Source organism: Drosophila tropicalis, unplaced genomic scaffold (genome assembly GCF_018151085.1).
Source record: "Drosophila tropicalis isolate 14030-0801.00 unplaced genomic scaffold, ASM1815108v1 contig_878, whole genome shotgun sequence".
In the NCBI taxonomy this organism is placed as follows: domain Eukaryota; kingdom Metazoa; phylum Arthropoda; class Insecta; order Diptera; family Drosophilidae; genus Drosophila; species Drosophila tropicalis.
In genome coordinates, this window is record NW_027173374.1 from 5,066,301 (window position 1) to 5,081,143 (window position 14,843).

The 14,843-nt window shown below is 37.1% G+C and overlaps 1 protein-coding gene across 3 annotated transcripts in view; it reads right to left on the reverse strand.

Annotated features, from left to right (window-relative positions):
- E2f1 (E2F transcription factor 1) overlaps positions 1–14,843 on the reverse strand; it is a 34,354-nt gene that overhangs the window by 1,992 nt on the left and 17,519 nt on the right. For 2 of the 3 annotated variants that reach the window (XM_068301911.1, XM_068301908.1), the window contains 4 exons: positions 3,504–4,450; positions 2,431–3,216; positions 1,386–1,671; positions 415–1,323 (listed from right to left, as the gene is read on the reverse strand). In XM_068301911.1, coding sequence (XP_068158012.1) covers positions 415–1,323; positions 1,386–1,671; positions 2,431–3,216; positions 3,504–4,028 — 2,506 coding nt within the window. In that variant the 5' untranslated portion in view covers positions 4,029–4,450. Of the gene's footprint in view, positions 1–414; positions 1,324–1,385; positions 1,672–2,430; positions 3,217–3,503; positions 4,451–9,122; positions 9,158–9,263; positions 10,015–14,843 lie in introns of those variants that run through there. The other variant, XM_068301910.1, reaches the window with a different exon arrangement.

Below are 14,843 nucleotides of genomic sequence, written 5' to 3' on the forward strand. Positions count from 1 at the left end.
TTTCCTGTTTTACACAATTCACAATTATTTTTATTTACATACATAACTTTAGGTTGTCTTGATTAGCTCACCGCTCAGCAAGAACTCAGACTGTGATGCGGTTTTCATATATGATAAATCTCACGCAGGTCACAGAGAGAGATCTTGACAAGAAGGGCTTCGGTTTTTATTACTGCTTTGGCCACATTTAACATTGGTGCAACGCGGAGCGTAGGATTTGCTTGCGGTTAGATATCTACATGCAAATTGATGTAAATGGGTTGTTAAATGAGGCGAAAAGATCACGACGACGACGGCGACAAGAAGACGTAAGAAAGCACAATAAATTGCGTTGAATGAGGAAAATGTGAGAAAACAGAGAGAGAGAGAGAGACAGGAAAGAGATGGTGGTAAAAAGTTGCAAAGGACACTTACAGTCCGCTCCAATTTCATTCAAAAAGGTCAAATCGAGTCCTTGGAGTGCGGCATTGTTGCTGCTGCTGTTACTATTGCTGCCGGGATAACAATCACCTGGCAATGGCATTGTCATTTGCATGGGCGGGCACGGGCTATGGCGATTGGAATTATATTGCTGTTGCTCTGCTTGTTGTTGTTGGTGTTCCGCATTGGCGCCAGCGCCAGCGATGTTGCCATAGTTGTTGTTGTTGCTGCTGCTGCTGTTACTGCTATTGCTATGCTCATTGGCCACAGCATTGAATTGCATTTCCAGTGAGCTCATGGCTGTAGAGGTCGTTGTTGTTGTTGTGTTTGACGCCGTTTGTCCTGCTACTCCTTCTCGACTTGTTGTTGTTGTTGGGGCACCTTCCATTGCACAATTATACATGGGCACATCTCGATGCTGCTGCTGCTGCTGACTGCTTCTGCTATATGGGGGGTGTATGTTGTTGTTGCTATTGTTATGACTATTATTAAGCGTAGTTGCTGTTGTTGTTGTTGTTGTGTTGGCCACATCTCCACAACGTCGCACTTGTGGCGTAGGCGAGGTTTCAGTTTCTGTTTCTGTTAGACTCCTAAACAGCTGCTGTATAGAATTCTGCTGCTGTTGCTCTAAAAGTTGGCTCTGTTGATGATGATGATGATGATGGTGTCCACCACCACCACCAGCACTGCGCACCACTGGACTGGTCAGCGTTGGCACCAACTGATTCAGCTCATCATCGACATCATCATCATCTACCACAACAGCGGCCGCTGTCGATTGATGATGCTGCTGCTGTTGGGCCATCGCAATATCACAAATATTATATTCAGGCTGGGATTGCTTGGCAGCATCCTCAATTGATTTACTAAGATTACGCTGGGCAGAGCGATATGGTAAGTGGCCTAAGAAAAAAAGAACGATGAAAGTCATGCCTAATAATTCCGTTGTCTTTCAATTGACTTACCTAAGCCCTTGGTGCTCATGGCATCAATATTATTAAAGAGCGGATCATTTAGACGTTGATTGGTCAAATGATGCAATCTTGTGGATGTGGCTGTGCGTACTGCACCCATTCGTGTAGGCAATTGGCCTCCATTTCCAGATGCGCCAGCTCCAGCACCCAAATAGCCCCCACCACCGGCAGCGATTGGTGAATTCTCTGGCGAATAATCATGGCATAGGAATACATTGATTTCCCCACTATTTTCAGCCTTCACATAGATTTCCCGCGGTAGTTTTGTATTGGGCAACTGCAAGTATAATAATAACAAATTATTAACAAGAAAATCACAAAATCAAGTAAAATGGAGAGAATAATGATTAGGACTATTGACTCTGTGTATTTTTAGAAATGATATTTGCATTAGGGGAGAGAAAGAATGAGTGAGAGAGAGAGAGAGCGCGTTGCCAGACTAAAAAAATAATTTATCTATATTGTCTGCACATATGTCTATATCCATACTATATCCAAGAAGATCTGCCACTCGAGTTCATTCTGAACAGTTCAAGGCAAGCGGAAACATTAAGTAGCGAAATTTTGTACTATTTTTATAAATAGTGTGTGCTGTGCGAGACGACGACCGTTCGATTGGAAAAATCTTTCTTGGCCACATACAGAAAACTGATTTTTACTTGATATCAAAATGAGACAGCTCAACAGAAGAGGGTAGCAACAGAATAGTGGGGTGTGGGGGGATGGTGGATGTCGTTGCCGTTGTCGTTGCCGTTGTCGTTGTCGTCGTCGTCGTCTACCGGACGATTGAGTCTAAATATAGGCGCCACGTTTAATGGCATGCAGACACTAAGAAGAAGCACAGACCAAAAAGCATCAAAGAAAACAAAAAAGAAAAGTTACTCTGACGTTGCTGTGTAGATGGAAAGATATATGCAAAGATATATCTAATATGCTTATGCATGCATGAACAAAAAGAACTAGTTCGACTGTGGGCTAGCGCTAGTCTAGTTAAAATGTCCTTAAATTACTTAGTTCACGTGTTGCCTTTACTCACCACAAGCTTGGCCTCTGGCGGCGCCTTAATCACAATAACAATCTGATCTTTAAACAGATCAACATTCAATAGATCATTTTGCGTTACATAGGCCAAACCGCCGGCATTCTCCACTTCCTGTGATATCTCCCTTAATTCATCACGCATCTGATCAATCAGCATATTTAGCTCATTTTCACGTTGCTCCAGCCGTTCGCTTTCCGCCTCGATGCGTCGCGATCGCTCGCTGCTGACCATCGATTGACCACCCCGCCATTGGATATTATTTTTGGATTTCTTTTCCAATATGCCAATACCTTCAAGGACATTGGTGATATCGTAGATGCGACGCTTTTGCACGGACAAACGATTTGAGGCCTCATTTAGATCGACAACACCGTCCGGTGACTCTTGCAATAGATCCACAAACTTTTTCGTTAATATTCCCAGAGAAGTGTCTGCCCGATTGCGATCACCAGCACTGCCGATGCCGCCGCCGCCGCCGCTGCCACCGACCGATGTGGAGGTCGCCGATGAAACCAATGAGACCAGCTGCTGTTGCTGGTGATGGTGTTGCTGCTGCTGCGGCGTTGTCAGCACAAACTGTTGCTGTGACGACGAGAGATTTGCCTTCTCGCTCACGAATTCTTCTTCGTCGTCGATGTCGATGTTAATGTCGTGGTGTTGGCGATTTGGTGTACTGCTGACCACATGCTTCTGATACACAACCGTTTGATGCTGGTCACTCTGTTTGGCTTGTTTCTTCGGATGTATCTCAAAGCTATTGGCATGTGGTCGACGTTTGACCTAATCATAGATAAATCATAGATAAAGACAAAGTTAATTAGTTTTAAAAAGATCATAGACTTCTATAAGGGTATAGCTTTAAGCGTTTTCTGATTCAGAAATCTTGGAAGTAAGAATTTTTCCCTAAAAAGTATGCAATATTTAATTGAAAAACTCTTGTAAAACTTGTACATTTTACAAAGGTTTTACTTATTCGGCCCTGGCTCTAGATAAGATGTGCCCCATTGGCGCTTCTTTTAGCTAAAGACATTTTTCATTTTAGCTGGAGTCTTTCCATTCTATCTCACCTTGTAATATTGTGTGATATCAGTCGTTTTCCCACTGCTGGCCACATTGCTGCGTTGCTGCTGTTGTATGTTGAGCTGCGTTGCTGCTGATGTTGGTGTCGTTGTTGTTGCCGCTGGGGTTGTTGCTTGTGTCGTATTGTTGTTGTTGTTGCCGGTTTTATGGCCAAGACTAATGTAGACATGATCTCTTAGATGAGCAGCGACACCGCTGTTGCTATTGCTATCGCTATGATTGCTGCTGCTATTGCTACTGGTTATGCCGTGCTCATAGTCCATGTCCAGTTTCTCATTTTTGATCACAATGTTGTTGTTGTTGTGGTTGGTGTTGCTATTGGTGGTGTTTAGTATATCATAATTGAGTTTACGTGCCACTTGAGTGGTGGGTGGAAGTACAACAACACCAGTAACTGCTCCACCTCCATAATGTTGTTGTTGTTGTTGCTGTTGGTGGTGTTGTTGTTGTTGTTGCCGCCGCTGTGTGTTATTAGAGTTGGGAGGATTGACAGTAATAAAATATTTCGACATTTTTAGCCTTGCAGTTCTGCGGTGTGTGTGTGTGTTTTTTTCTTATTTCTTGTTGTTTTTTTTCGTTTTTGGTACAAAAATAGTAGCGCTTTTGCTTTCTCTCTAACTCTCGCTCTCCCTCTCTGTCGCACGCTCTCTCTCCCTTTCTCCCTCTCACGTGTTTTATCTCTGCTACTGTCTCGTGTCGGTGAGCGTTGCTTCTGCTGCTTCTTCTTCTTCGCTGTGGGCTACGTTGTTGGCATGATCAGCTTTCTGTTGCATACTCTTTAGCGCTCGAGGTAAATGTTGGTATACGCTCTCTTTCTACCGACAACCCAATTGGAAATTTGTCTCGTTTTTATTTTTTGCTTAAATAAAATCTGTTTTTTTTTTATTTTTACGCTTATCAACTAAAATTAGCACCTAGGGATTCTTTTTCATATCTGCAAAGAGAGAAAGCAAAAGATATACAAAATTTAGTCGGAGAATGTGATCTTTGTGATTATTTGTTTTTTTTTTGTTTGTTTGTTGTTGTTGTTATTTTTATTGACCTGATTCTTTTCCCCCTTATTAATGTGTTTCTTCTGTCTTCTCCTTTCACCCTTTCCTTTATTGTGGAATTGTTTTATGCATTTGGCACATTAAACTTTTGTGATTTTTGCAATGCAAATAAAGGCGGCGAAAAAAATTACAGAACAAACCGCAGAAAGAACAAAAAAAGAAACATACTCACATAAACCTGATAAGAAGCAACAGAGCAAAAAGGAAGCAAAAAGAACGTTGTTTCTTTTATGGAGGCACTGAAGAACACAATCGACCAACCAACAATAACAATAACAACAACCACAACCCATACAAAAACTGGCTTTTTGCTTATTTTTTTCTGGGTGCCGCGTTTGAGACTCTCTGAAGCATGCTAAAACTATTTTTCGAAGTCAATAAACTCAAAATTCCATAGGTGTACGAGATCTGGGCTAACGACTTTCACATACCCTGCGTATCAAAATTCGCTAATTATTTGTCATCAGAAACTATTTCCAGCTACTGAATTTCTCCTCTGCAATTATTTATAGAAAGTCATGAATGAAACCCTTAGATTTCAAAATGAGATTCAATTTTCCAACCTTAATATATTCTTGAATATAATTAGCAAATAAAGGGTAAGTAAGAGACTACTTTATAGTTTTAGCTTTTTAGTAAACAATCAATTTAGCGTGAAAAAGAAAGACGAAAGAATCAGCCCAAAAAAAAAAAAAAAACCCTAAGATGTCCAAAACAGAGAACACATCACACATTCAGGTATCGTTAGGCCAACGGAAGACATGCGGATACGTGTGTTTGTATGTGTGAATGAAAGAAGTTAAGAAAACATTTTTTGTGTTTGAGCCAAGCTTAAATAAGCGTAAAAAAATAAAAGAAACAACAATTCAAGCAAAATCAAATTGGCAATTAACCGTTTTTATTTTGTATACAATAATCGTTTTTTTTTTCTTTTCAAGTCAATCAACAGACATGTTATTTTGCATAACAGACAACTGTTAAATGTTAAGTATATATCTTCTGCAGCTACTGATAATTATTATTATATGTGTATTATTATTGCAACAGAATGAAGAAAGAACGTAAATGACATTTAAAAAAAAAAAACACTCAAGAAATTGTAAAACGAAGCTTAAATATGTCATGAAGAATTTGCTGAAATTGGCAAATGAAATGAGCAACAGCAGAGACAGCAGCAGCAGCAGCAAAAGCAACTAACTAACACCGGCGGTCAGGTAGACGACAAATCTAACATGACACAGTGGTACAAAGTTACAGAAAAAGAGGTCAGACCTCATTTATGCTAAGCATTGAGCCATACTTTCTTTACCTTTTAGATATGAGACATAATTTCCTAACCCTCAAAATATGAATTTTAAATTTAAACTTATTTAGTACAAAGCACTGATTAAAAGCTCCTTAGTTTTTCAAGTCTTTGCCCCAATGTATGGCCCCAGGCCAATACTTATCTTCTGTCTCACTCCTTGGAAATCACTGCCCGCGTTGGCGGCAACTCAACTCTGCGCTCTTCTTCTGTTACCTCTTTCAGTTGCTTTTTGCGTGCCAAAACGGTATCTGCTTACAGATGAACGAGTTCAGGTAATTGTATACTCTCCTCTATTACTCTCTCGCTCTCTTCTCCTGAATCCAAAAATTATGTGGGCTCAATCAAAGAGAAGCAAAAAAAAATGCCCCTAATGACGATCCTCCCCCGCTCTTCATCTATCGCCCACCATAACCAGGTAGGTCCTGTCGATTTCTTTTGATCAAAATAATGATAAAAAAAAAAAAAAACAGGAAAACAAGTAGCTGCAGCCAAAAATTTGCCTATATAAAATTACATTGAAACGTATAAAATTACATTGAATGAAAGCTTTAGAAATTAATAACAATCTATACATAAATATTTGAAATTGTTTTTCAAATGCACTTGTCAGGCATCATGAACAAACAGGGTAGAAAACTAAAAAAAACAAAATTGACAAGGAAAAACTAAATAAACAAAAAGTGTGTTTTTTTGTTTTCTGTGTGGCCTAGAGAAAAAAAATGTACATACATAACCAAATAACTCAAATAAAAACCCGATAACAGTCAGTTTTTTTTCAATTTTTATTTTTGTTCAATCAACAGCAACACATAAAGCAGAGTTAAAGTTCTCCGTGAGCTGATAAAGGGAAAAAACTAGAAGTGAAATGTAGTCTTAGGTATGTGTACAAGTTTTTATAATGTATTTACTATGTACACATACACACACACACACACACACACACACGCATTGAGATGATGTGTACACGAATGCGGGGGCCAAGTCAATGAGAAAAAAAAACAGAGTGTTTAACAGACACACATAGAGAAACTGAGAGAGAGAAAGAGAAATACCCATTACATACACACTGGGACAGTGAGAAGAAGATAGCAGAATGCTTCTGCATATAACTGTTCCGTTTTACAACTTGAAATTTACTTGAAAGTGGAAATAACAGTACTTTACAATTTTCTACAAATGAAATTACAGTAATTCATACTGCATAAGGAATTTAAACAGTCACTTTCAAGCCACTTTCATATGGATAAATATTTGAAACCACAGCTTTTTAAAACCACATTCATTCTAAGAATAGATAACAGTTTTTCAAAACTTATCAGCTATTTATACATGTATTTTCCCCTTAAAATCGCAAGAGTCACTTTCCAACTCATTAATTATTGCATTGAAACTATTATATGTATGTATATTACCTCAAATGAGACGTTTTTTTTTTTTTTTTTTGGAGTTGTACCACTGTGCCACGGCAATAAGTGTCTTCTGTTTATTCTAAATTAGTAGAGTTTAAAAGAATTAAGCACAATGAAGGGGAACCTGAGTGCTTACTAAGAGTTGAATGATTGAGAGTGGGTGAGAGGAATATTGACAACTTAACACACACTCATTACATTTGTATGCGTGTGTTTATGTGTAGAATGGTGTTAACTTATTCTAACGGTTCTTATCAATTGCTTTTCTGCTAATTGCTTAACATTAAACATGTAAAAAGTTAACGGTTTTAGTTGTTGTTTCCTCCTGCTGATGTCTGCATCGTTGCATGACAATTTACAGTTGCTAATTATTTAGTAAAAATATGCATTTAATCGGTTGGATAGACCATTCTCCTCTCCCTCCCTTATAACGATAGCAATTATACATCGACACACACACACACACACACACACATACATACAAACACCCACCGCCTGCTTAGTAAAAGTTTCGCTTTCTTTTTGCACATCATTTTGCATGCGCAGAAGGAAGATGAAAAACTACTACAAGTATATGTATATACAAGTGTACATGTGTGTGTATAAATATATAAGGTGTTAAGCAACAGCAGCAGCGGTAGCAATAACAACAACAACAATTGCAATCATTCAGCTTAGCAGAGATTTTTTGCCTCTTTTATTTCCTCTGTATATCTATCTCGCTCTGAACAGATGCCGGCTGCTAACAGCTGTTAGCGAGATGCAATCCACAACCATTGTTGCTGTTGTTGTTGTTGCTGATGCTGCTGATTATGTTGTGGGTTTGTGGATGCCAACTTGGTATGTAGCCGGTTTTACTGTCATTATTGTTGTTTTATTTGCCTATACATATGTATATACGCCATTTTTGTTTCCTCTTTATTGTTTCTTTGCATTTCCTTAAGCCAATTACAAACAACATTTTAATTAAAGCTTAACCCAAAAATGTCAATCACTTCAATGGCTAATTTCAACAAATTTGTCAATTGCCCTTCACCGCTGTCACAATCAACCAAAACAAAAAAAACAACGCTAAATCGATCGATTCAGTAGACACATCTTGCTGATCCTATTTTTAAATAGGTTTTGCAAATGAAGCTTAACTTAAACTTAACAAAAACATCGATTTAAATTGAATATTGGAGTTGTATGGCTGGGAACCGGATAGAGATCTAAAGATCCACCAAAAGAGAGGTCAAAAATTTGCTAAAGTTTCAACACTGCTGTTGCCCAGCCAGAGTGAGAAAGAGAGAGAGAGAGAGAGAGAAACAGCTTGTGAGAGAAGAGAAATTGCGCATAAAATGCGTCGCAAAAATAACGTTTTTTTTTTTTGCCAACTAAATGCAAATAAAACCAGGCACACAGTTTTTTTTTTTCATTTATTGCTTGTGTGTGGGAGGTGAAAAGAAATAATTTATAATGGAAATTCAATGCCAGGTGGAAAAAACAAATTTTAACAGGGAAAGCACCACAAAACAGAAGAGGACCTTTGATAAGTGTGACGCACGATTCGGTATTGATAACAGAATGAGAATTGTGATTAAACTTACTAATATTTTTGATTGCATTTCTCAACTTGTTTAATCAAGTCACAAGCAGGCATAAGATTTTCAGACAAACCGCATGAACGCACACACACACCCATTGTTAATTAGACTACCAAGTCACACCTTGAAACACTGTCCGCCCTCCCCAGCCAACAAACCGAATATAATTTTACATGCAACCGTCAAACAAAAATTAATAATATATGGATGTATGTATGTATATAAATCAATTCATCTGGTTTTATAAACGAACCTTTTAATTATTATGGAATTATTATGTTGTTGCTCCTTTTTTTCATTTATTTATCACACGGACCAACAACAAAAAGAGAAAAAATAAAACACATAAATTTTTAGCGGTTCTCCTCTTCTTCGGTTGCTTCAGCACACTCACACATGTACGTTTGCCTCGAGAGTGTGTTGTTGTTTGTGTGTGTGGGAAAACTGAACATTACTACGCGCGGTGTGACGTCAGCAGTCAAATAGTTGTTGTTGTTGTTACTTTTACTATATATTATAGAACATTTTATTCATGTTTAATGTAGATATCACATAATTGTTGCACACACACACACACACAGACACCAAGATCGCAGGCCGTCGAAATGTAGAATAGAATTGATTTATGTATTACTTGAATTGTGCAGTCTTTTGGTTGGTTGATTGGTTATTATATAGGAAATTAGATTTTTTTTTCTTTTTTTTTTTTTTTGTTGGCCTTCTGCTCCAGTGAGTTTTTCTTTACATTTTTGTGCTTGAGAAATCGAACTTCATGGGACACGACGTAAAGGCAAAATGAGTGGATGATAAAGAAAAACCGGCAAACCCGAAAATAGAATCCACAGAAACGAGAGCCACATGGAGAGTTAGAGCGAGAAAGACAACTGGGAGAAAGAGAGAGAGAGCGTCCGCGTGAGAATTGCACAGAGAGAGAGAGAGCGCGCGAGAGCGAAATAGCGAGCGGGCTTCGAGTGAAAGAGAAACTATTTTCATTTATAAATGTATCACAAAATGTGCAAATTTAAAGGGCTTTTATTATTAATTTGTGTATATGTATATGTATTTGAACCGTGTCTTTCAAAATTTTCCAAATGTTATCCAAAAGAAACAAATTTTCAACAAATCAAGCGCGCGACATCACCAACGACCGCTCATTTCGAAAACAACAACAACAATGCAGCGGGGGTGGTGGAGTGAAAACAAAATAACGACTATAAAAAAAAATTCGCCGCCAATTCGCCCCGAATTCGCCCGAGCCGTAATTGACCATTCGCCGTAAAAAAGATGCCATTTCCGCTATTTTCACGTCAGATCTGGCTTTTTCAAAAGTACGATTGCGGAATTTTAGCTTTTAATTTTAAATTTTTTGAAGGTTTTAACACCACATTGTTTTTTTTTTCGATTAAATAAAATTACACGCAATCTACAATTTAATTTCCCTACATATGTACATACATACGTACATATATAAAAATGTATGTATGGATGTGTGTGCTCATTTCCTCAGCTGAGCGGCGAAAGAGAGCCAACTGTGGAACTTATCTCGAATGCCGGCAACAAAAACAAAAACAGAATATTTCTTCTCTCACTTTGCGCGCTTCTTTAATGTTAACAAAATGACTATGTATGTTAAGTAAATTGTTAAATCATCATGTTAACAAAATCCATGTGTTAAAAAAAAATCATATTATGTGGCAATTTTTGAGAGTGACTACTTGTAGGCAACATTTTAATCAAATTTGGTAATCAGCTACTAAAAGTCATGATAAAAGCATGATTATTGATGAATATAGAAAGGGGGTGTCCCTGCTGTCCAGGGGAGTGAAATTACGAATAGTTAACCAATTAATGGAATCGGAAAAGATAAAAAATAGTATCTCAGCTTCATATTCTGGTCCTGCAGATGTATCTGGTTTGGAAGAGGCTCAGTTGTAATGTAATGAAAATGCCATTATTATTACAGTGGGTAGTTAGTTTGCCGTGTACTTTCTATAAACATCAAATGAAGTTGCCTGAAAGTTCAATGACCACAACAAAAAACATCTGCTCAAATAAATAGCAAAATATTATGGTAAATAACACAAAACTCACGCCCAACCAGGCACTTTTAGTATTCTCTTTGCTTCCATCATCATCATCATAACACATAGGGCACTCACACACAGGGCGTACGCATTTCCAGTTAATTAAAAGTATTTATGACACTCCACACACACACACACATATGTACATACACACGCTACCAGAGTTACGCACACACACAATTGCAAGAAGTGTCTCCAAGGATCGTGGGAAGTTCCAAGCCCAGACGATCGCAAACGAGCAAAAAAAAAAAAAAAAAAAAAAAAAAAGAAAAGATATACATTTAAATGAATCTATGAGTGACACACCAAGAGCAACCAAGACCACGACCGCGAGGAGCAATACAGAAACAAGGCTGATAAAAAAAGAATCTTGCGCAAAAAAAAACATAGTGAAGATACACAGATACAGATACAGAGACTGCTTGGAGGGATGTTTGTCTGGGAAGTATAGAAAAAAAATGAGACCCTAAAAAGCATTACCCACAAAATTTTAAAAGGATAACCCTAACAAACTCAAGGACTGAAGGGAAAAAATTAACAAAAATGAGATTTTTTTTGTGTATTTTCATAAAACTGGCTTGAAGATTATAAAAAATGTATCCAGGGACGAATTTAAAGGAGGACAGGCTCTTAAAGGACTCCGGGTAAGGGTGAATTGTTATTACAAGACGGCAGCAGCAAAAAAATTCAATTTTTTATATTGAATATATAATTAATAATTTAAAATATTGTAATAAACTCCTGTGTCCTGGGTATCTTAGTTACATGGCCCTTAAATCTCGTTCTGGAATAATAACTATTGTAATTAAAAGACTATAAATTGTTTATTTCTTTATAAATATTTCAAAATATTCTATTTATAAATCAATGTTTTTAATACTTTCTTTTTTAGCATTTTGTATTGTAGTTGGATTTGTTTACAACATAATTTTCAATTCATTTATTAATTAGATTTTAATTTGTTTCCAATGATTGAATTTCGTTGGAAAGTTCAAGAAGAAACAGCCAGGACGAGACGTCAACCAGCCTGACTGGCTCAGTCAGTCATTCAGCAACCCCTTTTGTGGGGTGCAAAAATCATAATAGTACACATATTTATATATACATACATATATATGTATGTATGTATGTATAAACAATTTGTATGTATATTTATAGCAGACTCGACTCTCTTTTGTGCCAAAGGCGAGATTATTCGCTGCTGCTGCTGCTGTGCATATGGGAAAAATGAAAAAGAGTGAACCCGACTTGGAATGCAATCAACAGAAAAACTACTTGAGAATCTCTGAGGAACGATGACGACGACAACGACAAGAACGTTGTATGGATGGATGGATGGACGGATGAGGAGGGCGCTATATTCAAATTTTTGAAAAATAAAAGTGAAAATAAAAGAGGAGGCAGAATGATGAGGAGCAGGAGGAGGAGATGGAGAAGATGGACGTCGACGTTGATGTTGATGTCGTTGAATATTTGACTGAATGTCAGTCAGAATGTTAGGCTTGGGATATACTTTACAAGTATGGATGTATGTATTTACGAATGTATGTAGGTTTTTCTTAGGGTGGACCCGGTGGCAAAATGACGCAGCTTTTAAAGTGCACGTCGACGATGACGGGGGTCGGACAACGGCAACGCTTCATTTGGCTTGACGCAATGTTTATTGAATTTAGTCTGACGAAACGACGAAGAGAGAAATCCGTTTTATAGACAAGGAGGAGTTAAATTGATGTTGTCGTTGAAGTTCATTTTATTTCCTTTTTTGTTTCTTCTTTGGGCAATATTCAATTTCCATTTCCCCATTACCCCAAGTTTTTTTTCCTTTACACTAATTGTAAATTAATTTGATTTGAATGTTAATTATTTCTACAGACATTGAAGGTTTTTTGGCTTTCCGCGGAAAGTGTATACATTTGACAGACAATTTTAAAGGGGACATATTCCTAGAACTCATGAGAATCTCTGTTGAATTTAAGATTAATGCATAGAAATTGAAAATTGGGTATACATTGGCTAATTGGGTAAATCCAGCAGAGATTTGCAATTGTTAGTTAAGACCAAACATTTCAATTCGAATTGACGGAAATTCGTATTTATGTAAACTAGGAATAAAACGGATGTACATACATATATCTGAGCAATAATTACAGTAGGTTACAACATTAATACCAAATGGCCCAGCCCTAAGGTAGAAATATGTATAGCTACGAAATCGTATTAAACAAAAGACTCGGGCTAGGGTAAATGTTTCAATGGCCAAAGAGCGTTGAAATCGTCATTGGGCAAGCGTGTAATAACCACCAGCTGTGATATGTGAGTAACTAAACCTACCTACCTACCTATGAACGAACATGCATATACATACACTACTGACCATTTAAATAAGTCACTGCAAGATGAACTTAATAAAACAGACTTGAAAGCACATGAAAGAAGCAAATCTTGTAAGTAAAACAGAAAAATGTAAAAAAAAGGTCAAATTCTAATTCAAATATATTAGTTAATAGAATTTCTTGCAAGTATTTCAGCATCTTATTAGAGAGTAGATTTGCCTTGTAATTGAGACTAAATTTGTACTGTCATTTATATTTTTCCTGACGTTGTCAATCAAATAGTAAACTTATTCATTTGGACTGCATTGTAGCCTTTATATGTACATATGTAGTTGCTACCTGTCCGCCCTAACTAGAGTCTCTCAACTCTGGCACGCACATTCTCTATAAGGTTAGGCAATCCAACTCAGTTGACTTACAGATTGTGAGGTACATAGTTGAATTTTAGAGACTTTATAGAAATATAACAAAGCGAGGGGAAGCAACAACGAGTAGACAAACAAACAGACAGACAGACGGAGACTTAGACCGAAAGATTCTCAAATTAATTTCATTTAACGTTCAGTGAACTTTTCCATATCATATAAATTACTTAGTATAATAATAAATTGTTTAATTATTCATATGCCACATAAATTTAACAACGAGTTGCAACTAGTTATAAATTTGGCGAGTAACTTACTTTTTTAGGTGATCGATGTTGATGTTGATGATAATAATGAAGATTATATGGTAAACGGATAATCCAAAAGTTGTAGGTAATAATTTTTTTGTTTTTGGCAACGAAAACAATTTAGTATATAATTTAAAATTTTGCTTTATAAGTTAAAAATTTTGGTTGATTTCTTTTTTAACGAACAAATTTTGAAAACACTTAAAACTTAATGAGATTAATTTTTTGTTAACAATAAACTTTTATTGCATTTCATGTAAAAAACATTGAGATTTCTTCATATTTGCTTCTTTTTTTGTTTAGAATGTTTGGGTTGGTTAACTTTTTGTTGTTGTGGTTGTTGTAACATTTGTAGATATAACGAGAAAACACGTTTTTCTGTATCTTATAGATACGATCAACAAACTTTATGAACTTCCTTTTTTTTTAATTTGTTGTGCACAACACTTAACAATAGAATAATGATTATGATAATAGTAATAATAATAATAACGTCATGATCGATCGACGATCCTGTTGACCCTCTTCTCTCTATCTCAGATCACTTCCACTTTCGTCAGCGTTCGGTTTGTAAATGTTGCGTAGTTCTGCAGAAACCGATCAAACAACAGTAAGAAGCAGAGAGAGAGAAAGAAGAGAGAGAGAGAGAAAGAGAGGTGGAGAAGGGCTAGGCGAGACCAGAGAGGGAGAATGAGAGAGTCTCTGCAGGCAAACAAACAGGAATGCATTTCATATGCACGACCAACAGGGAGAGACACAAAGAGAGAGAGAACGAGAGACCCAGAGGAAACGAGAGAGCGAGTGAGAGAAGAGAGCCACATAACGGGGCGTATAGAAAAAAAGGAATGCAGGCAACTCTGCTAAGCCTTGATAAGGGAGGATAT